The sequence below is a fragment of the Peromyscus californicus genome, unplaced genomic scaffold (assembly GCF_007827085.1).
Source record: "Peromyscus californicus insignis strain IS unplaced genomic scaffold, ASM782708v3 Scaffold_11__1_contigs__length_118956290, whole genome shotgun sequence".
NCBI lineage: Eukaryota > Metazoa > Chordata > Mammalia > Rodentia > Cricetidae > Peromyscus > Peromyscus californicus.
This window is the reverse complement of record NW_026294402.1, coordinates 36,580,231-36,605,884: the sequence shown is the minus strand read 5'-3', so window position 1 is coordinate 36,605,884 and position 25,654 is coordinate 36,580,231. Positions and strand designations below refer to the sequence as shown.

Genomic DNA, 25,654 nt, shown 5'->3' with positions numbered 1-25,654 from the left:
TTGCTACAGTGAAGTAAATGTCAGCACTCACTGTGAGCAGTTTGAAGCATTGTCTGGTTGGTATCTAAGAGCTCGCTGAGAAGCTCTCTCTTTAATGCTTGCTCCTGCTGGTGTCTTCCAGTCCTTCGCCTCCCTAGCTAATGTGTAACTGCATTCAAAGCTCTAATTGTTTTTAAGGATTTATTAATTTTTATTTTTTGTGTGTGTGCATGAGTGTTGGCTTACATATGTGTGTGTACCACATGTTCCTGGTGCCTGAGGAGGCCAGAAGAGGGTGCTGGATCCCCTAGAACTGGGGTTATAGATGGTTAGTTTTGAGCTGCCTTGTCGGTGCTCAGAACCGAACCAGGGTCCTCTGGGAGAGCATCAAATGCTGCTCAGCATGGAGCCATCTCTCTGGCTTTAGTTTAAGGGAGGAAATCTTGACAGGTGCCCCCGGCTCTCTACCTTGTCCTGAGGGGCCTTCGTCCACCTTCCTTCACTGCTCATCAAGGTCCAGCCTGTTGGCTGTGCTCTCTGCTCTCTGGTTGTTCCTGCTCCTTTTCTCTGTCACTCATGGTCTCTTCTGCCCCCAGAATATCTTTGTCTTGTTGTTCCTCATAGCACGTCCTGTATTCAGGTGACGTCCGAGTCTCCATCTTCAGCCAACATTTCTCATCCAACTTTATGCAGCTTCCTGCCGTGTCGCCAAGTGCCCACGCTGTCTGTGGAGGAAGCGCAGTTCACCGCCCCTTGACTAGTTAAAGACACTCGTTACAGTGGTCAGCACCAGAAACCCGAGGGCTGTCTTACAGCCCACCTCTCCCCTTGCTAGCCCCTGGAATTCCCCAAAACCTTGCTTGCTCATCCCATCTTGAACCAGCCATGCTCACTGGCTGTCCTCTGGTGTATTAGCTCAGGTCTCATCTCATGCCTCTGTCTGTGTGGTGTCGTCCTAACTCCTTCCCCTGTGGTCCTGGTCCCATCATATTGGTCAAATGCTCAAGTACCAAGATGCGTTTAAAAAACAAACATACAAACAAGCAAGCTGTGTTCTTCCTCCAAGGCCAGCTCTCTTCACTCTGCTCAGCTCTGACGAAGTATACAGCAGTTCCTACCTGTAGCTGCTTTGGCAACCCCAGGTTTCTTGACGTTATTCATAGGTCACTGTGCACTTTCCTCACTGTGCCATTTCTAAGCCTTTTTATTGATTACTTTAATTTTAAAAAGTAGTACGCAGACTAACCGTGGTTGCTGTGTTTTGGCTGATGTGAAACCCAGAGCACCGGCCGGTCCCTTAGGGTGGTGGCTTCCCAGGCTGTCAGAGGTCAGCGTGTTTGCTGTTCTCTCCTTTAACGTGTGCGTGAGTGCAGAGAAAGTGCTGGACTTCCTGAGTGTCTGGGCCCTTAGATGAGATTAAATAGAGAAGAAGTTTCCTAAATTCAGCACCAGAAGAAATAGCACTCTCTATTAGGTAGGCTTAGGTCCAATCATAAGCGACCAGGAAATGGAGAAGGACAGTGACTTACATTAAAGTAGACTATTATCTGTCACTGGAATTCCTAAGGAACCTGCCAGTCTGAGAGCTTAGGTCCATAGAGATCTAGGGGACCCGGGTCCCTTTTGCTCTTGTTCACTCCCATCAGGTTTATTTCCCGGATCATGTTCCAGCAAGGCATCTGTTTTACAGCAAAGAGTAGAGGAAACAGGAAGCGGAAGGTCAGGTGGAAAGCACTGGCTGTCTTCAAGATTTCTGGAAATTACCGCAGATATTTCTATCCCATCAGCCACAGCTTAGTCATACATTTCTAAAAACAAGTATGCACCCCCACGCACGCACGCGCGCACACACACACACACACACACACACACACACACACACACACACACACACACCACATGTATAGATACACAAAGGTTCAGTTACTGTGGGGAAAGAATGGATTTCAAGGGACAGTACTAAAGGATTCGTATGAACTATTCATATTTAGCCTGATGTTTAATCTGCACCTTCTGTTCAGTCTTTTTCTAAGTACTACATGAACCTTGGTACCAACCAAAGGCATCCTTGTTATCCATATTTGGAAGAACCCCCTCCTCTGAGTGCTGGACTACCTTTTAGTGATAGTGTGCACACCATGCTGAGAGATCAGTGCTGTCCTCTGCACATTTCCAGTATCACCACAGTAGAAGTTTGCCTGGGGTGGAAGCATGCTATACACATCTGCAGTGCCCAGCCTCCTACCTCATAAACAAAAATCATTCTCATGTGAATAAGTAGATAATTTTGATGACTTCTCGGTTTATTGTAGACTTTTCAGAAAAGAAGATGGACCAGCCTAGTGGAAGAAGTTTTATGCAAGTATTGTGTGAAAAATACAGTCCTGAAAACTTCCCTTACCGTCGTGGCCCTGGGATGGGAGTCCATGTCCCAGCCACTCCTCAGGGCTCTCCCATGAAAGGTAAGGGAAGTAGAACAAAGAACATGTATTTGTCTGTGATTATTTGGGCTAGATTACAACATTGCCTTAGTTGTGAATGAGTGCCTTTATTTTGAATTACGAGTCAAATGGTCATCACTGCATGTTATGATTCCAATGCTTTCTTTTTTTTTTTTTCTTTTTTCTTTTTTCCTGGAGCTGAGGACTGAACCTAGGGCCTTGCAGTTGCTAGGCAAGCACTCTACCACTGAGCTAAATCCCCAACTCCTCCAGTGCTTTCTTAAAGAGCCTCATAGAACTACTTTCTTCCAGACTGGCCAGGGACATTTCAGTTGTCTTTAGAGGGTAAAGACTGATACTTGGGGAATAATCCTTCAAGTGCATACCCTTTCAGGGAACTTGAAGGGTACAGAATAGTACAGGGCCGGCCATTGCCCTTGAGGATCTTTACAGGTTCTTGGATTAGATTACACGACATTCACATTTATGAAGCTATAACACAATGTAGCTTATGTTGAGCCAAATGAAAACCAAGTGATTGAGAATGAAATTTAGAAGATAATACTCTCAAGAGAGGGTTCAAAGGTTAACTAGCCCTTAGAGAATGTAGAATATGGTTAGAGAGGAGACGAAGACATTCTAGAAGAGGGAAGTGTGCAAGGTGGTTTTTTGCTAGCCTTTTGATCTTTGCTGTACTTAACAGATTTTAGAAGAAGTTGTTGGTAGTTAGGGGAGCTCGTGGGGAATCAGTGCTCTTTCCCAGTACTCGAGTCTGACAGTCCTTTCTCAATATAACTCTCCTGCTTTAGAGAAGTCGACTTCTGAGTTGGCACTTTGTTGCCCAGGCTGTGTTCTACATCTGAGAAATTTGATACTAAGTAGCACTTAGTAGAAAAACTATATAATTCGGGGCCTCAAATTATAAATCATGACCTTCAGGAGTCCTTGTGTTTTTCCAAAAGGGAGAAAAAGTGGTTGAGGTGTCACGTTTGTCCCTTTCAGGAAGATAGGGCGCGACTTTGCTGACACATGCGCGTTAGGCAGGCAGTGGCCAGACTGGGCATTTGACTGACCGTGTTTTTGCATATTTCAAATTCTGAAACTTTTTCTCCTATTGGGAATTCATTTAAAAAGAAGGCTATATTTTCATGTAGGAAAAATTTGTTAGCACATGAATATAAAATGGGAATAATCAATAGGCAGGAATGAAAGAAACAGCATTTTGATTGTCTTCCTGTAAGTAAGGAAGATGTTTTGAACGCACGAACTTTAAGAGGTTGCTTAGCAGATAGCTTGTTAGTGGTTTGAGATCATTTTTTTTAACTTCTATTGATTCTTTGTGGATTTCACATCATTCATTCCTATCCCACTTATCTCCCTGTCCCCTCACATCTACCTTCTGCCTTTGCAAACTCCCCCCAAATCAAAACTGAATTAAAAAAACAAACAAACAAAAAACAAACCAAGCAAAAACAAAACAGAGTCTTGTTATGGAAGCTGTAGTGTGGCCCATTGAGACACACAGTTGACCCTTTGGTCTGTTCATCTTTCCTTGCAAATGTTCATTGGCACAAGTCATAGATCTGGCTCGAGGCCTCTGGCTTCTGCTACACCACCAATAATGGGCTCTCACTGGGGCTCCTCTTGGCTATCCTGCTGTTGTCCTGTGTCATGGAGATCCTGCTGTTTTGGGTCTGTAGGTTCGCCCCCTTCACATGCCCCAGCAGTTCATAGGTTCAGTGGATGCTGAGGTGGGGGTAACGCTCCACTGAGTCTGTGAACTGTTGGAGATAATTTTTGAAAGGAGCATCCAAGGGAAAAGAAGAGTGCAGATGCTTTAGACCTGCAGATTGAGGTCAGTCACTGGTGATCTAAGACACAGGCTACCTGGGTCTGATGTGTGGGCAAGAAGATGACAGCGTGGGTGTTTCTGGTAGCTGGCAGATGCCCAGCTGGGAGTGGAGCTGAGAAGACTTTTCCTGGTGGGAGTTCAGCACTTCTGAGTTCTCCTGGTCCATATTTAACTCTCTCCCTTTAGAATTCCAGGCCCCAAGATCCCACAATATTTTCTAGGCTCTCTTGGAATGTGGGAATACAGCTAGTTTTGTTACCTGATGATTCCCGGATGCAGAGTTCCACAGCCAAACATTAGGCAGAGCTGGGGGAGTCCTGCAGAGGACAGGGAGAAAGTAGTGGAGGAATTAGAGTGGTCAGGGACACCAGGAGAACATGGCTCACAGAATCAACTGACTGGGACCCATGGGGGCTCTCAGAGATCAAGAAGCTTGTAGGGGTCTGACTTAGATCCTCTGCATATATGTTAGGGCTGAGTAGCTTGGTGTTCTTGTGGGATTCCTAACAGTAGGAGTAGAGGTGGTTTCTGACTCTTGCCTACTTGTGGGACCCTTCCCCTTCTACTGGGTTGCCTCATCCAGTCTTGATGTGAAGGTGTGTGCTTGGTCTTAGTTTAGCATGTTATTCTGTGTTTGATTGATGTCCCTGGGAGGTCTGCTCTTCTCTGAGGGGAGATAGAGGGGGTAGATCTGGGGGAGAGGGGTAGGGGAGAGACTAGTGGAAGGAGAGGGAGGGGATGTAATATATGAGAGAATACCCCCCCCCAAAAGAGAATTAGGCTGAATGGAGCAAGTGTTTTGTGTCTCGTATGATTCAGATCGCCTCAACCTCCCAAGTGTGCTCGTGTTGAATAGCTGTGGGATTACCTGTGCAGGAGACGAGAGAGAAATTGCTGCCTTCTGCGCTCACGTGTCCGAACTCGATCTTTCTGACAACAAACTGGAAGACTGGCACGAGGTAAGGCTTGTGCACCGCTGCATTTGGGGAAAGGCGTTGATAGACATTACGTTCTTGCCTATGGTCCTTTACATCCTGCTGACTCTGGTTCTCACCGGAAACTCACTTGCCCTCTGTATGTGTCAAGGTAAACAGCAAGTCACCCGCTACCTGGGGGGAGTTTTCGGTAAGTGCCCATTGCTGCGACCCTGTTTTTATTAGCCTGGGCAGCATGAAGACACTGTATTCCAGGCATTGGAAGGTTCATGAGTCTGCGGAGGCTTCGACTGCTAACAGTGCTTTCTCTAGTGCTCAGTCCCACATCCTCTGCTCATATACCCCGCTTCCATGTCTGTGTTTATCTCTACAGAATTGCTTCCACTGAAGCCAAGATGATAGTCATTTTCTTGTTACTGCAATCTGTGACAAATCCTTCAGAACTTTCCTTATATTATCCAAGTGCCAATAGGTTGATAAATCTGATGCCCTTTGACCTCAGAGTAACTGTAACTACGCACTAACAATGTCATAACATTCCTTCTTGTTATTAGAGATATCATTACCTAGCTGATTAAAACATTTCCTGATGGAAACTCCCACAAAGAATAAGGGAAAACCAGTTCTTCCTACGTGGTTCATTCAAATCGTGCTCACGCTGTTTGCTCTGACTCTTTGTAGGAGCTTGTTTAATGGGTTTTTCCATGCCCGTTGTATCCTGCTTTCTCCATCGTTGCACAGCGTGCCACAGACTGCTGAAGGAAAGGAGTCATGCTGGACCCTGCTGCATGACAACCTTCCCTTGCTTTTCCTTGCTTAGCAACCAAGGTTTGAATCCCGAGGAGTGGCCCTCGTCACATAGCTCTCTGCTGTTTCCAGAACTCATGTCTGTCTTTAGCCCTGCACTGTCATTTGCAGCAAATGGCATGGGAGCTTCCTCGCTTTCTTCATGCCAAACCCACTGCTCTCCTTGTCTGTCCTCTGCTGGCCACTGTCCGGGTTGTCATCCCTGGGTCCGATTACCCAGAGCATCTGTGCCCGCTGCTGCTGCAGAAGGGTTTATTCCGGTGTGGTGTGGTCACTTGCTGACTCCACACTTTTCCTAGAGACTGTGAGCTTGTTTTCAGTGGTGATTTCTGTCTTTTTAAAATCACCACCCGGTGTACTAGAGCGTCAGATGTCTGTTGCCTATGTTAAGGAATGACTGACAGTGTATATGAATTGGTGAAGACCACTTGCTGTGGCTCTTACTATGACTTCCCAGAATTCACCTGGTCCTTTAGCACTTCTCACTCATCAGTATAGCGCTGGTAATTAGCTATTGAAATACTCTGTAGCTATCAAGTGTTTCACAAATCCTAAAACAAATCCTAAAACAGCTTTCTTGTTTAAGAAAATTCCGTGAACACTGTTCAGCCTTTTTTATGTTTCTGTTCCACTGTTTTATTTAATTTGGTGTCTGTGTTTCAGTGATAGCTCCTGTTGTGACAGAATTTTTATCAAAATTCTTGAATGTTCATGTCACCTGATTATAAGTGAAGTATAGAATCCTCGGGCTGCTCGAGAAGTTGTTTCTATCCATACATTTGTCCTCTCACCTATATAAACTGCTTATCTCACGTTCACAAATCATAACTTGTACTTTCTTGGTCCTCTGAGACACCCAGTCACCAGATGCGCTCTGCCCACACTGCCCAGGTGCAGAAAGAGCCACCTTGCTGACCCTCCTCAGTCCTGCTGCAGAAGCTCTGACACCCCAGAGTTGGGTAGGTTTGTGGTCTACTGCTCTGGGGGTTTGAAGGTGAGGGTTCAGACAGATCCTCTGACTCCATCCTCTGCTGAATGCTCTAAATTTGTTGTTTGGGGGATATGAAATGTTACACAGACTGGGTTTTGACCTGTACTTTAACTATGTACCCGGGCTTTTGCTCACTAGTGAGAGCAGTTTAATAAATGTGTAATTGCACTTCAGGAGGGAGCTGTCTGTAGGTTGGGCCAGCATGTGGAGTTTACACTAGCAACCAGACTTTGTCTCTGCTTTAGCAAAGGTCTGTGTCATCTCCCAGACTACACTGCGTACAGCCAGGGTCTCATACTTACTTAAAGTGCATCTGCACTTGGTGTGAGTGTCCTCCTGTGTAGTTGGTAGCCTGTTGATGCTGTTGAAGTTTCCCTTCCAGTTTATTCTGGTTTTAACCATTCTTTGTAATCCTCCTGTTCCCAACTGTAGCTGAGCCTACTCTTTTAGAGTATACATCAGAGCATAAAGGGACTGGAGGAAACCGACAACAAAAGAATAGTGATTTTTTTTTTTTTTTTTGCTTTGATTAAACTCTTTGCCAGGCAACAAATGCTTCATAGGTTACAGGTTTTAAGACATCACATTTCAATCCCCTTACAACCTATGTGTCTGATTATGAAGAAGATCATTTGTCCCTAGACATTAACTGAGTTGACTTCAGCCTGTATTAACATAACAGTGTGGAACAAAGTAATGTAGAATGTTCTTTGAGTTTTCTGAGTGGTCGCTAACATTACAAGTTATGATCCGTTTCTTTTGTTTTCAGCTCTTGGCTGCTGTATATCGAAAGGCTAAAACACACTGGGTGAGAAATGTAATGGTTTGGAGGGAGGTAAAAATGTGCCCGTTTTTCTTAAATGGGCACCTGTATATAAAGCAATTGCAGTTTTTAGCTACTGACTTAGATTTTTGGCTGGATAGAATTTTGTTCGACCTTTCCCAGCATATCTCTGTTTCCCCCTTTTTCTTATTGAAACCATTTTATAAAAGAAACTGAATCAAGTGTTTGAGAGGAGGGAGGAGTTAGCCAGTCCAGTGAGGTAGAGAAAAGCTTGGGCATAAATTACAGATTGTTATCGTCTATCCCTTCCCCATTTCCTTACAGCTCTGGTTTCCTCCTTTATAGATGCCAGGGTAGAGGACCCCTATGAAACCCTGGTACTGGAGAGGCCTTAGAGGTGATGCAAGTTCACGTCCCCTCTTTTACACGTGAGCAAACTGAAGTCATTCCAGCCAGCGGAGTCTTTTTTATTTTTACTCTAAAGACACCATGTGAAGAGCTGCCTTAGAAACTCAGTGGAGCATGTCGCCTTTGCAGTTGGGAAATTTTCCTGTCATGAGTAAATTTTTATCAGTCTAACCAATACTGTATTTTCCTTATCGTCCATGTGAGGTTACACAGGAAGCCTTTTTGATCTTCATACATTAAAAGAAAGTATTTGTTTCTAACACAAAATATTTCCTGCTGATTGCTTAGCTTGTGTCCAGTGTAGTGTTTGGGAATATACACATTGTCCTCATGGGACACTTGGCCAATGTAGGTGGTGAAGAGAGGATCATACAGCCATTAGCCTTGAGATTCCCCAGAATTTGTTTCAGAACCTTTAAGTAGCTCATTTTTTAGTATATTGCTCTTTGTTATAGAAATATAGAGGGAAGAGTGGATGTTCAAGAAGGGTTTACATTTTGTTTCTATTTACTTGGAGTTGCCCTGTTGTTAGAAGTTATTAAGTAGAACACTGTCCTTAAAAGAGGTGATGGGTAGCTGGTCATCGTCTCCTGTGTGAAAATTCTTCTCATTGGTAGTTAGGTCACAGGATGTAATACACTGTTGGTCCCTGTGTGAGCTATGGAGCTGTGTTGTAGTCACAGCCTAGATTCCAGATTCTAGCCATGGATTGCATTATGGTTTGGTAACATTCACTCACAGAAGTGACTGAGAGAGAATATTCTCATACACTACCTGGCCCTGTGACGCTTAGTCCATTTGTAGGTGTTGAGCATCACCCCATGCTTCCTTCACTTGGTCCTTACTGACCGTGCCAACTGCTCTTCAGTTGCTGTTCATTTTCCTCATGTTATACTTGTGATGTACTATGGAACCATAGTCAAATTATTTAATGTCTCTGAGCTTCAGTTTCCTAATTGTCGCAATGAGAAAGTCACATCTGGCAGGTTGTTCCGAGAATTAATGTGTCAAGAAAGCTAGAACTGTGCATAGCGCATAGTTAGACTCAGTCACATCTCCTGTCCCACTTTTTTGTGTAAATTGCTAAGTAAGCCATAAATTGGTGATCATGCTTTCTCCTTCACCAGTATCTATTTGTCTGTTTGTTTGTCTGTCTATCTGTTGATCTATTCTGGATGTCTTGGGCTTTTGAATAAATACATTTTAAAGTTTAGCTTTTCTTTTCTTTTTTCTTTTTTTTTTCTTTGCTTTGGAAACAAACTGAAGCATCCCTAAGTGGTGATGTCTCTCCTGTCAGTTTTGGACACACAGATCATCACAGGAGGGCAGGGGGTGGGATTGAAGAAGCCCTTACTCAGACTTAATGTGGTTGAAGGAGAGGGAGAAGATAGTCAAAGAGAATTGCATGGCTTAATCTTAGCTCTTTAAAAATGTGTAGCCTAGAGTACCGTCTAAATTATCCTTTTATCTTACTTATGCAAGAGTGTATCATACTGGGCAAAATCAGGGCCTTGCTAATGGTCACACAGGGAACCTTTCCTGTGCCACTAACTCTTAGGTAAGCTACTCTTTCTTGGAAACAGACTAAATTACTTGCCTCAATTTGTTGCATTCACTTCTGCTACTCTGTAGGTGCCTTTGCTAAGTGGAACTCCCTGAGGTAAAAGGCCCTTCATCTGGGGACCACTTACTCAGGCCCTCATGAACATCACTGCTCTTTAAAAGCTCCAATTACTGCCTGAATCACATCTCTCTCTTTTCTCCGCAGGTCAGTAAGATTGTGTCAAATGTTCCTCAGTTGGAGTTTCTAAACCTGAGTTCCAATCCTCTGAATCTGTCGGTTTTAGAGAGAACATGCGCTGGGTCCTTCTCGGGGGTTCGCAAACTTGTCCTCAACAACAGCAAAGCATCATGGGAAACAGTGCACACGATACTTCAGGAGTTACCAGAGTAAGCCCAGCGAGCACCGGGTAGTGGGGCCATGTTGCCATCTGTGTCTCTGCATAGAATTTCCGCTGCTCTCTCAGAAACTCTAGAGCTGTAGGTTGAATGGAGAAAGGTCAGAAAAACCAAGTCACTGAAGTGAGGGTGTGGGGTGACCCGCTCACCTTTCCAGGGGCATAGCTAGGAGCCATTCAATGGCATCCTTCCCTAGAAAATACCCCTGAGAAGCACTTGTCATCCTGAACACCTCAGCCTTTCTATATTTTAATCTTTGATTTCCTGTTTAAGAATTGTGCTTCAACCCTTTGCTTGTAGTATCTCTGAAATGTGTTGACGTTGAGATGACTAGGTGCTTCTGTGGGCTAATGTAAAGTGGACCTGGCATTCCTTTCAGTAACTTAAGAAAGAAATTATACTTTGGGTTGGCAGCTCAGGAATGTTTTGTTCTCTTCTGTTTGTGTCTGTTTATGCATATAACTGTGCAGAGGAGACCTCTGACAGAAAGAAATGAAGCTGGAATTTCTTTGATTTTTCTAAGTATAGAAATTATCCAAGCCCCAGGATCTGGCCTCACACAGCTTACTGTGTCTGAGTTCCTCAATGTTAAGCTAATCAGCTTTCTTCACGATGTACAGCTTCCAGTATGGCATTGAATTAATTGTTTCTTTGAGACAGGGTCTCATGAGGCCCAGGCTGGCCTCATACTCACTCTGTAGCTGAGGCTAGCCTTGAACTCCTTATTCTGCTGGCTCTACCCCTTAGGTGCTAGAATGACTTGTGTGTCCCATTACATGTGGCAGTTGAATTAACTTTTAAACTCAGACGTCACTTGTTAACCCTGTGACCTTTGAAGTGACCTTTGCCAAGCCCTTAACCTCTTTGGGCTCAGTTTCCTTGTCTGTGAAGTAGACAACATTATATTAATATTTCTGGCACAAGGGCTGACACAGGGTGGGGAGTTGGTAGTTATTATTTCTTTTTATAAACACTTGTCCATGTTGTTTTCTAGAATTTCCTTCTATTGCTTCTCAGCTTGAATAAGTCTATTCCTCCTTGACAGCTGGGCATCCTTTCCTGCCTTGTAAACTTCCACTTCCGTTTTGTTGCTACAGAAAACATTCAGAGTTGGTGCTGCACTTTGGCGTTCAGTTACATGCAGGATCAGTCTAGCAGCGGCTCCCGCCAGTCTCTGCTGCTTCACACTGGATTACCTTCCCAGCGATACACCACTTTGAGCTTCAGGAAAACTCCTTTATATTTTGTCTGTAATACATGCCAGAGTCTCACATATAGTGAGCATTTATTATTTCTCGTTTTTAAGACAGGGTTTCACTGGGTAACCAGGCTAGCCTCGAACTGATGCTCTTCCTGCCCCAGCCTCCTGGGGTTCCTGGCACTTGCATCTTTAGTTATTGAATGCATGGCACTGTGTGTGAAGGTCAAAGTCAACTGCTCTAAACCAGTTTCCTTTTTCTCTGCAGTTTGGAGGAGCTCTTCCTGTGCCTTAATGACTATGAAACAGTGTCTTGTCCTTCTGTCTGCTGTCATTCCCTTAAGCTCCTACACATCACAGACAATAACCTCCAAGACTGGACTGAAATCCGAAAGCTCGGGGTAATGTTTCCTTCCCTGGATACCCTGGTCCTGGCCAACAATCATGTGAATGCTATCGAGGAACCTGCTGACTCCCTGGCTAGGTTGTTCCCTAATCTGCGATCCATCAGCCTCCACAAGTCAGGTGAGGCACAGGCTTGCCCTCGTTCTCTGTCATACTGCTCAAGTTCATGATGGACTATAATAACAATGTGTTTTAGTCATAACTGTACTCATAAAGGGTGGGTTTCCAGGTACCTACGACCACTGCATTAAGGACATCATTTTCTTCATAAGTACTCTAATAAGTACTAAGGAGCATAGAATTCTATTCATAATTTACATTTTATACATTAAAAAGGGTCATGTTATACACCAGGTGGTGGTGGCACACTCCTTTAATCCCAGCACTCGGGAGGCAGAGCCAGGCGGATCTCTGTGAGTTTGAGGCCAGCCTGGGCTACCAAGTGAGTTCCAGGAAAGGCGCAAAGCTACAGAGAGAAACCCTGTCTCGAAAAACAGAAAAAAAAGGGGGGGGAGTTTTGTTATAAAGGAGTAAAATGAAATTGATGATATAGTTATTAAAAGACAGAAAAAAGAATTATAAACTAGATCATTTTACCTAGATACAGGGTAAGGAGTCATAGTCTGGCAGCCTTTTTTAAATGCTCATCTATATACTCTTGATTATCACCTTATTGCTGTTGTCTGCTATACATCACGAGGATGAATTTGTGTTAATGATTTTTATTTAAGACCAGTTTTAGGTTCACAGCACACTTTACTAGAAAGTACAGACGTATGTACAACCTGCCTCCACTCTCTACCTCCACCCCCAACTGGTATGTTTGTAACGTGCCCATCAGTGAACTGGTTCCGACATGTCATGCTTCTGAGAGTTCAGTAGCTTCCCTTAGAATGTACCCCATGGGCTTTGAGAAATGAGCAGAACAGCTCCTCCAGGTGGGGTGCGCAGACCAGCTCAGTGCTCTCCCTGTGCCCCCGGTCCACCTGTTTATCCCTCTAACGCAGACATGCTCCGATCCTCTGTTGTCTCTGCACCTTTGCCACAGGGTCATTTATTTAGAGTCACACCATGTGGAGCTTTTTAAAATCAGTTTCTTTCACTTAGTAATTCACATTTAAGCCTCTCATGCCTTTTCATGGCTTGAGAGGTCCTTTCTTTTCGGCCCAAATGATACTCCATTTTCTAGGGGGTACCATAGTTTATCCATCACCTGCTGAAAGGGCTTTGATTTTACTTTCAAGTTTGAACAGCTGTAAGTAAAATGTTGTAGAATATTATTTTAAGATGTGTTACATTTGTTTATGCTGTGGAACATTTGTTTAATAATGCAAAGATGTGTTGCATTCTTTTAAGTTTCATTTGTTTAACTCTGTGAAGCTGTATTACTGTGCCTGTCTAAAACACCTGATTGGTCTAATAAAGAGCTGAATGGCCAGTAGCAAAGCAGGAAAAAAGATAGGCAGGGCTAGCAGGCAGAGAGAATAAATAGAAGGAGAAATCTGGGAGGAAGGAAAAAGGAATGAGAGAGGAAGGAGGAGGACTTCAGGGGCCAGCCACCCAGCTACACAGCCAGACATGGAGTAAGAAGGAAAGAAAAGTATACAGGAATAGAGAAAGATAAAAAGCTCCAAGGCCAAAGATAGACAGGATAATTTAAGAAAAACTGGCGAGAAACAAGCCAAGCTAAGGCTGGGCATTTATAATTAAGAATAAGCCTCCATGTGTGATTTATTTGGGAGCTGGACAGTGGGCCCCCAAAAGAGCAAAACCCAACAACAATAGTAAAGCTTTAAGCATCTGTGCAGATTTTCAAATAGACATAAGCTTTCAGTTTGTTTAGGTAAATAATAAGGGTGGGACAGCTGAATCATATAGTAAGATTTTAATTAGTTTTGTAAGAAATCCTAAACTCTCAAAGTAGTTGCACTGTTTTCCATTTCCACTAACAGTGAATGAGAGTTGTGTTGCCCCACATGCTGGACAGCATTGGGTGTTGGCAGTGGTGTATGCTCTGACTTCTATTAGGTGTCTTGAGTTTGCACTTCCCTAACTGCCCAATAGGAAAGAGTCTGTCTGTCTGCTTACTTGCCATCTGTTGTCATCTGTGAAAAGGTGTCTGTTCAGGGACTTTTGCACTTTTAGTTATAGTGAGGTTGTTAGTTGGTTTATAATTGGGGTGGGTTGTGAGGATTCTTGGGAAGATGAGAGCAAACACCCCAGATAAGGACTGACAAAAAAACTGAAGTACAGATACCATCAAAGTACATCTTGATGAACAGGTGAGTTTTATTGAGGTTATTTATAGAAGTATGGGTGAGGGATTACTTACAGGAGCAGAACTGATACAGTGACAGTTGCATCACCAAAGCCCACCCAGTATGAGTGACAGTTCACAAAAACTGGAAACCTGGAGCACACTGAACAACTTATAGGCAGCTCAACAAGTTGGAGGGTGTCCTTGTCCAAGTGGATCAGTTGGTCTTTGTTTTTTCGAGGCAGTTTGGCTAGTCTCTATTTTTTCTAGGCATTTGGGCTTGTCTGCCATGGATTCTCAGCAGTCTTTACTATTTATATTTTTGGGGATGGAGGGGCCTAGTGAATCTGGTCAATTTCAGAAACTTCCTGAAGCAATCTTAAGTTGTTTACTTCCAGTCTTAGGAGTTTCCCTGTAGTATTTCACTTCCCCTTAGAATGGTCGTGTTGTTTTACCTCCCTGTAAACATCCTGTTTTAAATATTTTCCTTCAAGATAGAAGATTTAAATTTGGAGGAAACTGCTACACAACAGAATGAGCTATTTGGGTTGTAAGTTGGATTTTTGTTGCGCTGTTAGTTGGATTGTTGTTAGTTTGATATCTGAGTTGATAGTTGGCCGTTAGTTGGGTTGTTAGGTTGTAGTTGAATTGTTTTCAATGCTGTAGATTGAGCCTAAGGTCTTGTTTGTGCTAATCTATCAGAACTAAGCGTCTTCACCTGGCTAGTGCTCGACTTGCTTCAGAGTTTGGGGTTACTGTGCTCAGGGGTCGGGTGTGTTTTCGCAGTGATTTTGGACCCATTTCCCTGCCATTAGCATGAGGGTAGCATGAAGTAATAAGTTTTAGTTTCTGGTTCTCCTGCTCTTGTCACGTGTTAGAACATGTTAGAGGAAAGTTTGGTATGCCACCATCACCTCAGACAGTCGCAGTCCATGAGCCTGCATTTAAGTAAAGAAGCCGGTCAAGTCCCTTCTTAGAAAAATCCCAGCATGCACCCTGTTTGCTGCAACCAGGATGACCCAGTTAGAAGCCGTTGTTGTGGAATGGGAGATGGGAGGCTGTTGGAGGACCAGGCCCACCCTCTCTGTCCTTCACCATTGAGCTCACAGACAGGAGAGGCTCTGCAGGCGGGTTGGTTGGTTGTTTTTGTTGCTTTCTCACTATCCTGCCCAAGCTGGCCTCGAACTCCACATCCTCATGCCTTAGTTTCTGAGCAGATGAGAATCTAGACATGCAGGACTGAGCCTTTTTCCCTGGGGGAGCTACTTTGGAGTTTAACCATATCCTTGTATCCCTGGAAAGGGACCAGCATCTCACTGGCTGTTTGCACCTCAGCATTTCAGGAGTTGCTAGGTAACTGCTTGGCCATCTTTATCTTCTTCCTTTTGTTCTTTCCTGGGTTTACTTAAATAATGTTTTGGTTTTTTTTTTTTTTCCCCAATTAGGTTTGCAGTCATGGGAAGACATTGACAAACTAAATTCCTTCCCCAAGCTTGAAGAAGTGAGATTGCTCGGAATTCCTCTTCTGCAGCCATATACCACCGAGGAGCGCAGGAAACTGGTGGTGGCCAGGTGTGTTGTCCTGCCCCCCTCTGCTTCTTTCTGAAGGGGCCTTTAAGGACGTGTAGTCTTCGGGGTGCTGTGGATTTTCCCATCTCCTGAGCAGACCTTGTGCAGTTTCTATAGTGTAGATGTAATTCTGAACGCTCTTATTAAATAAGAAACACAGCCAAATGCAGAGTTAAAAGCCCAGAGATCGAGCAGCAGCCAAGAGTTAAGACCACCTTCTTACTCCTCCGCTGTCGCTGTCGTCCTTCCCCTGAGAAAGAGACCTACTTCCTGTGTGTCTGTATTTTTATTGACTTTCTGTTCTGCCTTCTCATTGGTTGTAAACCCAACCACATGACCTCCTTGTCACTGCCTGTCTATACAGACCTCCAGGTCTCTATCGTTGGTATTTAGATTAAAGGCGTGTATCTCCTTGCTGGCTGTGTCCTTGAACACACAGAGATTCTGCCTGTCATGTGATCGGGATTAAGGGCATGTGCTACCACTGCCAGACTTCTGCTAAATGGCTTACTATTAGCTCTGACCCCCAGGTAACTTTATTTATTAACATACAAATAAAATCACATTTCAGCACAAATAAAATATCATCATATTTTCCCCTTCTATTAATTATTATTATTATTATTATTATTTTTTGCCATTAGCTCTGACCCCCAGGTAACTTTATTTATTAACGTACAAATAAACTCACATTTCAGCACAAATAAAGTATCACCATACTGCAGAGCTCAGGCCTAGATAAGAACGGATGTGATATTGTGATATCGTGAGCAGGACCTATGACTGTCCTGCCGAGGCCACTGGGGGAAACATTCTCTTGCAAATGTATGCTTTGTTTGTTTATTTTTAAGTGCTTAGAGTATTTGAAAGCCCGTTTTAGGTGGTGAGGTGAAAACCTACTGATGGAGAGTCGTCTGATGCGGGTGTCCCTATCTCCTCTAACATAGTGGTCTTGTAAAGTGCAGCTGTACCGGGCAATGGAGCCCTCTCCGCAGTGGCTGTTTTCTTCTTGAGGACTCATTGGTCGACTTGAGAAGGCAGCTGTTACTGTCCTCTGTGCTCCCTGCCTTCCCTGTCTCTGATGCTGCCTCTGCACACTGCTGCAGCTTCCCACCACTGTGTGTGCCTGTGTGAACCTTTTGCAGAAAGAAGATTTGGGCTGAAATGAAAAGAGCCCCGGGACTTTGCTTTGCTCTCTGTGTGTACCCCACATGGAGCTTTTGAAGGACGGGCAGTAGGCTTTGGGGTTTCTTCAGAAGAGTGCCTCCTTAAGTACAGTATTGATCTTTCTGCCCAGCTAATGCCCAGCTAATGCTGCCGTGCCGGTACTTCTTACCACAGTCAGAGGGCTCACTGTGTTCTTGTGGGGAAGCCCGAGTCTCATGGTGGGTAGGCTTTAGGCTTTAGTTCTTTACACAGTTCTTTCACAAGCCGAAGATGATTTGTGAGTTACATATTGCTGTTTTACGAACTACACTGTGAACTTGTGCTATTTAACATGGCAGCCGCCAGCCTGGGTGGCTATGAGCCCTTGAAATAATGTCTTGGCTAATTTGAAATATAAAACAGATACTGGATTTCCCCTAGTTTATATGAGTAAGAGACTATAAAAGAGCTCATGCCTTACTTTTTAAAATATTGATTACATGTGGAAATGTTCATATTCTGGTTATATTGGATTAAATAAAATATATTGTTACAATTTTACCTCTTTTTGCTTTTTAAAACGGCTGGAGAGATGGCTCAGTGGTGAAGAGTACTTGCTGCTCTTCCAAGGGCTTGAGTTCAGTTCCTAGTACCCATGTCAGGCGGTGTACCCCCACCTGTAACCCCAGCTCTAGGGAGTCTGTTACCCTCTTTGGGCCTCTACACGCACCTGCACATGTGAGTACATGTACAAACACAGACACATAGACATGAAAAAGAGAATAAAAACCAATTTTAAAGTGGAGCTACTCAATACTTCAGATACATAACTGGACTGCATTCCACCCACCTGAGTTGGCCAGTGTGACCTAGAGTTGTGCTTGTAAAGGTGTTAGGTTTAAAACAGAAGATCACCATCACATCCAAAAATGCAGCATGCCACGCTCTTTATTTTGTCCTTTGGATGACTTCACTGTGTGCCAGTCTTCACACAGGGACAGGGTCCAGCCAGCCGTGTCCTTTCAAAAAACGACGACCAATTGCTTCGTTTCCAGCGCCTTACACTGTGTTTATTTGGCTTTAACTTATAGACTGCCCTCTGTTTCCAAACTCAATGGCAGCGTTGTGACTGATGGAGAGCGAGAAGATTCTGAGAGGTTTTTCATCCGGTACTATGTGGACGTCCCACAGGAGGAAGTGCCATTCAGGTAAAATGCTCTCAGCAGGTAGAGTGCCAGGCCAGGGTCTCATCTTAGAGGACTTTGGCAATAGATTTAAAGGAAAAATAAAACATAAAGACAGATATATTTTATTTTCCTGTCCATAGTGCAGTGGCTCTCAGCCTGTGGGTTGTGACCCCTTTAGGGGATCAAATGACCCTTTCACAGGGATCGCATATCAGATATTTACATTACGATTCATGACAGTAGTAAAGCTGCAGTTACTAAGTAGCAGTGAAATAATTTTATGGTTAAGGGTCACCACAACATGAGGAACTAACTGTATTAAAGGGTCACGGTATTAGGAAGGATGAGGACCACTGCCATAGTACATTTTCTCTAGTCTTCTGTAGACAATGGACTGGTGTCTGGCTAACACCTGTTTTCCCACACCATGCTTTGTGTCGCCAATTTCTCTTCTCAGAGCACATTTTCATCTACCCTCAAACTGGTTCCTTCTGCCTGGTGTGTTTGCTTTGGGCCTCGTAGATCTGCAGGTGAGCAGGCTTGGCAAGTGAGGAAAGGTCTGGAAAGAAGACTCTTGAAGGGATGAGTTAGGGTGGCTGCATAAGAAGGGGAATGCAGGGCTGAGTTAGTGTTGTCTGAATTTTGGGAGGAGGTACTGGCTAGTGTTAAAAAGTACCTTTAATACTCCACAGATGAAAGGAAGGATGGAGGGGCATGTCCCCAAATACAAAAAGAAAAGATAACCCTGAAAACAGGTTTCCAGGTGTTGACAAAAAAGTGCCATGCCTCCTTTATTTAAGAAAAAGCCAGGGGGCTGGAGAGATGGCTTGATGGTTTAGACTTGTTCTTGCAAGGGACCTGGGTTCATTTTTCAGTACTCACGTGGCTCACAGCCACCCATAATTCCAGTTCCATGGAATCCAACTCCTTCTTATGACTTCCTAAGGCACCAGGAATGCATGTGGCACACAGTCATGCATTTAAGCAAACTACTCATACATACATGTTACGGGATATTTGATAGCACTGTGAAACTCCAAGACTGTGTTAATAAAATTAACCTTGGATTAGGGAGTGAAGCCAGAAACTAGTTGACAAGAATTAATCATAGAGAGTATGGAGGACTCAGGAATATAGATAGAGAGGCACGTAGGAAGGAGTAAGAGGACTTAGAGATTCGGAGGTTTTTTGAGAGGAGTGGCATTTTTTTTTGGGGGGGGGGCTTGGTCTCCTGCTGAAAAGGAAGACCAGTCAGCTGGTTGCTTTTCAGCATCTCTGATCTAGCAGGTTTTGACTCCAGCATCTGACTCCCAAGTGTTTATTGATAAACAGAACAATAGAGACTTAGTTAAAACCTACATTTGGTGGCCATGGCCAAGCCCGTGTCCATGCCAGCAGGACTGGAAATCCCGCCAGGCCTCAACCTTAGTGGTAGCGTGCTGACTGTGGGCCGCAGGGCGTAGACGGTAGTTAAAACATCAGTAGATTCAGGTGCAGCCATTAAGCCAGCAGAAAAAGAACACATATAGAATAAATATTAGAAAGAAAGAAAGAAAGAAAGAAAGAAGGAAGGAAGGAAGGAAGGAAGGAAGGAAGGAAGGAAGGAAGGAAGGAAAGAAAGAAAGAAAGAAAGAAAGAAAGAAAGAAAGAAAGAAAGAAAGAAAGAAAGAAAGAAAAGAAAGAAGAAAGAAGAAAGGAAAGGCCAGGCTGGCTAGGGAGAAGGCTCAATGGATGAAAATTCTTGCTAAGAAAGCAGGGACAGTCAAAGTCGGATGCATAGTGCTGACAGACATCAGCCTCTGGGGAAATGGGAGCGCAAGACAGAGAATCTGAAGCTCTTGAGCCAGCTAGCTTGATGTGCACAGTGGGAAAACAACAGTGAGAGCCTGTCTCAGAAAGGTGGCAGGTGAGGCTGACCTCTGACCTCTGACCTCCACATGCACACTGAGGCACATGTGCACCCGCACTTGCACCCACACCCACATCCACAGGTGTAAACACGTGCAAGAAAGGAAAGAAGAAAGAAACTATCCTTGAAACATTAAAAAGAAAAGAAAAAAGAAATAGCTGGGCATGGTGGCATATACCTGTAATCCCAGACCTCAGGAAATAGAAGAGAAAATAGGACCAGGAGTTCAGTGGTAGCCATGGCTATGTAGAGAACCGTGTTCTTGGACAAAAAAAAAAAAAAGAAAGAAAGAAAGAAAGAAAGGGAGAGAGAGAAGGAGGAGGAGGAAGGAGAAGAATAAACTTTGGTGGCTTACATCTGTAATCCTAGCATTAGAGCATCCAGTAGCAGAATTGGGGTTCAAGGCTATCCTTGGCTACAGAGTTTGAGGTTAACAAGGGCTAAATGTGTTAAAACAAACAAAAACTGCACTATGAAACCAAAATGGCAGAAACAGCAACAAGAAATCTTCAAGACTAACATGAGCCCTTACTAGATCCAGGGGTCAGCCGAGCAAAGTGGACATAGGGGTGAGGCAGTTTAGTTGAACCTTGTGTCTACAAATACTCAGGATTCTGAGTCATTCTTGCTGGATGGACGTGTTTTCTCCTCAAATGTATTAATGTTTACAGACTAAGATTTGTAACTTAAAGCAGTACATTTTGTAGGGCTATGAGTTTGCACAAAGAGCTCTCTGTGGTTATTTAGAAATATTTAAACTCCTGAGTATTTAAAATGTTAGAGAAATTAAAGATTCTTAAGAGTCTTTAAATTAACTCAGAACAGCCAGGTGAGGGATTTTATTATACCTTTTAATAAACACTATACATACAAGATTTGAACTAAATGAAAAAAAAAAAGGTTTAAAAAGTGGTCCATGGCTGCAAGATGGCTTGTCAGGTAAGGAAGGGGTGATGGTGCTCACCACTAAGCCTGATGATGGAAGTCTGACCCTCAGTGTGGAAGGACACAACCCAGTCCTGCAAGCTGTCTTGTGACCTCTACACACACGTCACGGCATGAACAGTGGTTGCTGCACCCAGGTGTGCTGGCTGCTCATGTGCACTCACGCTCTCACATGCACGTGTGCGTGCACACACACACAGGAGCACACGCAGAAAATAAATAGATCTTAAACTTAAAATATGGTCCAGTATCTGTTTTCCTTTGGCTAACTTACTAAGACCTGTAGATACAGCTGTGTGGGCACAGACTGACAAAAAGGAACAGAGGAAATTGTTTTCTGTCCTAATGGTGTAATTATCTTGACGTGCACTTACTCTTCTGTAAGAGTGTTCGAGTGAAAGCCAGAGAAATCAACCTTGGTTAGCTTTAATCAGCAGAGAAATGCATTAGGGGGATCTTGGGAAGACCTGTGAGGCAGGAACCAAGGGAGGCGGCGACAGCCCAGCTTCAGCTCCGCTTGATGTGGTACTGTTGTCTGGGACACCGCAGCTGTGTCGGTGGCTGTGGATTTCTGTCATTTAGAGTTTCCACTGAGTTCCTGCCGTTTGACCAGTGGCATTGTAGAGCTGGCCGATGAGGATGGCCACGCCCCTCCTTGTGCGGCTTCCGTTCCAATCAGCTTTCACTGCGACCCCAGGCCGACCTTGAACTTAGGCCCTCTTGTTTCTGTCTCCTAAGTACGGGGACTACAGATGTCACCATCGTTCTTATTTTAACCACCAGGTTGAGAAATACTGAAACGTCAGATTTTTGGTTTTTCATTTTGCTGTTCTATGGAACAGTCCTGAGGATGGAACCCAGGTAGCTAGGTAAACTCTCTCTCTGAGCTACATCCCCAGCATCCTGATCTTCACACTTGCCCCAGATAGAAGCCATTCACCAGAAGTAACAGCTTACGTCTTAATCTTTCTAACATCTGTGTATTCCTTTTCTCAATTGTAAGAAAGACAGTGTTCTTGCATATCCTTAATGTGGTCCTTGTGCAAATGGAAATGTGTTTCTGGACAACCGGGTCTTATGGACTACTGTGTTTAGTGCTAAGTGTTGGACCTTTAGGGGGCATCTATATTACTTTTATATCGTGATACCTGTTGACTCAGTAGTGAAGTTGACCATTCTAGTATACCTTTTACAGAATGATGGAAAATGAGGGAAAAAAAGAAAAATAAATTAAAATTTGTAAGTATGTACATGCACATAACAATGAACCCAATGTAAGTGTGGATTGATACTGTTATTTTAACACTGATCCCAGGGCCACAGTTGGCCTTCACTGCTTGCTTGCATTGCCTACACACACACACACACACACACACACACACACTCTCCAATCCCTGTTTGCTCACGGCTCTCTCTGACTTCCGGCAGTGCAGTCAGAGCCAGCTGTTCTGTTGGAGTCTGCACCCTTACTAGTTTTACATTTCTGTGCTTTCTTGTCTTGGAATTTCTCCCTCTAGACCTGGCAGTGCAGGGAATGCTAAAGACAGCCTCTGGATTCCATCCACGTCCAAATGTGACTCCTGTATTTCCCCTGACACTTGATCACCTACCTTGGCTGCCATGTCTACAAACTTTTTTGGGCGATACATTCGGCCTGGCGTTGTGGAGAAATAGAGCGGGGAGCTGTGAGGTGCAGTTTCCAGGAGGATGTTATTCTGAGGGCTAAGCTCTGAAACCTTGTCAAGCTTGTGAGTGTAAAAGCTGTTTTGCAAGCTGTTTGCTGGATGAACTCAGGGTCTGTCCTGCACTCCGCTGGCAGCCTTTGGGGCTGCGGACCTACTCCGCCTCAGGAAGAGCTGGCGTTATTTTTGACCCAAGTGAAGCGGTCGGTGGAGATGTAAGGAGAGTCACCATGCTTCACTTTAATGCTGCAGTTGAACAAGGTCCACGGGCTCCTCAAAGTGACCCTACAGACTCCACGATCCGTTCATTGCTGCAAAGGATTCACACAGACTGTTTAATTAATGCATTCGTTTGTTTTGGTGTAGGTACGTGTGCGCGCGCGTGCTGTTGGGGATCTGAACTCAGGTGGCAAACACTGTACTGAGCGCACTCTCCAGCCCCGACACAGGCTATAATGACCATTCCTTCCTTCCTTCCGACCTCTATCTCAGTATGCCTACTTTCCCATCCACTAGTGCTTAAATGCCACCACTTGGCTACTTCTGTCCTTCCAGTAGAAACAGGTAGACTGATTTCAGTCCTCTGCCCGCATCTCTGACCTTTGAAGGCTTTTTCAGAGATGTGGGTACTCCTCTTACAGTTTCAAGGCTTAGGGTAAGAAGTGTCTTCTGGGTCCTTCTAAGGTTTCATGACTAGAAGGTGGATAGAAGGGTAGTGAGGGTGACATGATCACTTGTGTTATTCTTGTGTTCCTCAGGTTTTGAATTCTTGCACGCTTATACTTGGCATCTCAGCTTCCGTTAACATAGACCATGACTAAATCCACTTTCTGGTCAGCCAACTGGACACACACTGTAACTGCTCTCTGCTGCTAATGGGGCCTATCAGATTTGAGACATTTTGGCAAGTTCTATGCCTACAAAGCCAGCAGGAGCTAAAAGTGCCTTTCCTTCCTTGTTCTGCACCCTCAGACTCTATTTGTATACTGACTTCCAATATGTCTGTCTTCTCAGTGACCAGAGTTGTGTTTTATAATTACCATCTCTGAGTGTGCCCTGATCTGATGCTAACTGGCCAGGATATATATATGGAAGGGATTAATGTATACTTATAGGGTGATTTTAGAGAATCAGACTCATTAATGTAAGTGCGGAAGGGCTACCCAGTTGGCAGAGGTGTTCAACACCTCCATACACCTTCATTCCAATACTCTCTCCCCTTTTTTCTAAAGATATTTTACATTTTAGATTTTTTTTAAATTACGTATAGGTGTGTGTGTGGATCTGTATGTGGGTCTGTGAATGTGAGTGTGGGTGCTAGTGGAGGCCAGAGGTGTTAGATACCCTGGAGCTGGAGTTATGGGTAGCTTTGGGCCACCCAGTGGGAGTGCTAGGAACTGCACTCTGGTCCTCTGCAAGAGCGGCGTGTGCTCTTAACTTCTGAACCACCTCTCCAGCCCTCCTTCTCCTTCCTCCAGTCACTGCCTCAGCTTTCCCGTGGCCATTTGACTCTTACAGACTTTACTCACTTGCAGTTAAGAAGCAAGGCTATAAACTCTTGTATATTTTTTATGACTGCCTTAGCTGTTTTGTTAGAAAAATAAAGGCACTTTTTTGGGGAGGACAAGAATGGGATCTTACTATGTAGCTCAGGCTAGCCTCAAACTCATGTTATTTATTTAAATTAATTTTTATTTATGTGTGTCAGAGGGTGAGCTGTGTGCGTGCCTATGGAGGCCAGAAGACCTCTTCGATTCCCTGGAGCTGGAGTTAACAAGTGGTTTGTGAGTTGCCCAACAAGGGTTCTGGGAACCAAACTCTGGTCCTCTGGAAAAGCAGGGAACATTCTTAACCCCAGAACCACCTCTCCAGCCTCTAGCTGTGAATTCTTGATGCTCCTTTGCCAGCACTGTGAGTGCTGAGATAATAGGCACACGCACGGCCATGCCCGGCTAGATTGTATTTTTAATAGTACCCGCATCTCAGCCTCCTCCCTGGGCGTAGTTATGGGGATCTCACCCTAACCTAGCAGGTGCTGTGCCTCGTGGCCTTGAATTCATAAGCTCCTCATTATGGCAGCGCTGTCAGGTACCCTGAGCTTTGCACATGACCATGGGTGATAATTAGTTCTTTCAGTTCTCCACACTGAGGATTTAAGAATGTCTCTGTGAGCACTGATGTGGTACCCACTGGCCTCTGCTAGGCAGAAACCAAGCGCAGATTGCCCTTCATTACCTGAGAGTCGATTGCTTGCAATTCATCTACTCTCTGCTACTAATTTCTTAGTGCAAACAATGGACTCAACTCTGGACAAGTTAAGTCGGGTAGGAATTTAGTCAGAGAATAATGGATGCTGTGTGGCTCACACAACTGACAAGAAGATTAGCGAATTATACTTGGGCAGGATCAGTGCAATGCAAGGCCCAGGCAGGATTTCTGTATCCGTACATGAGCAACATGCTTTGGATAGTGAAGGTTGGATAGCCCTAGGCAGTCAGCAGGCCACCATCGCCATCAGACCTTTGTAGCCATGCCTGTGAGTCCTCAGATCTCTGTCTGCTGCCGGCAACCTCTGAAGGAACTAGAGAGATGGCTCAGCACTTAAGAGTGCCTTGTGTTCTTACAGAAGACTCAACTTTGGTTCCCAGCACCCATGTGGCAGCTCACAACTGTCTGGAATTCCAGTTCCAGGGTATCTGATGCCCTCTTGTGAGCTCTGTGAGCTCCTGCACACATGTGATGGACACAGAGGTATACATACACATAAAATAAGCACACACAAGCTGTCATGCCTGCATCTTTGATTAGTACTTAAGATTTAAAAGGACAGCCTTCTGTCATATCCTCTTCTTCTAGTTTCCTGGGAACACGGAAAGAATATCTTTTCTTTGGTGTTTGCACTTCTTTTAGCTGCTTGCATCTCATGTGTTTTGAAACCCCCTCCCCCCCACATTGCCCTAATCAGAAGCACATTCAGGTATTGATAGCCAAAGCTGACTTCCATCATCCACTCCAATGCCTATTCCCTAGTAGTTTTCACATAAATCTCCTGGTGGACCTATTCAGCAAATGTTTTGAATCCTCGTGATAGGCCAGAACCTTGTTATGCCTTTAAAAAGGAGCTGTGGGGGCTCATGTGTGCACAGCAGCTAAAGGTGGTGGCCACCAAGCCCGACACCACGAGCCCCGTCTGTGGTGCC

The 25,654-nt window shown here is 44.4% G+C and overlaps 1 protein-coding gene across 1 annotated transcript in view; it reads left to right on the top strand.

Moving 5' to 3' along the window:
- Positions 1–25,654, top strand: part of Tbcel (tubulin folding cofactor E like) — a 63,272-nt gene that overhangs the window by 19,420 nt on the left and 18,198 nt on the right. Inside the window, exons 2-7 of the mRNA XM_052757488.1 lie at positions 2,292–2,441; positions 5,092–5,231; positions 9,966–10,147; positions 11,623–11,879; positions 15,462–15,588; positions 17,823–17,939. Coding sequence (XP_052613448.1) covers positions 2,309–2,441; positions 5,092–5,231; positions 9,966–10,147; positions 11,623–11,879; positions 15,462–15,588; positions 17,823–17,939 — 956 coding nt within the window. The 5' untranslated portion in view covers positions 2,292–2,308. The remainder of the gene's footprint in view (positions 1–2,291; positions 2,442–5,091; positions 5,232–9,965; positions 10,148–11,622; positions 11,880–15,461; positions 15,589–17,822; positions 17,940–25,654) is intronic.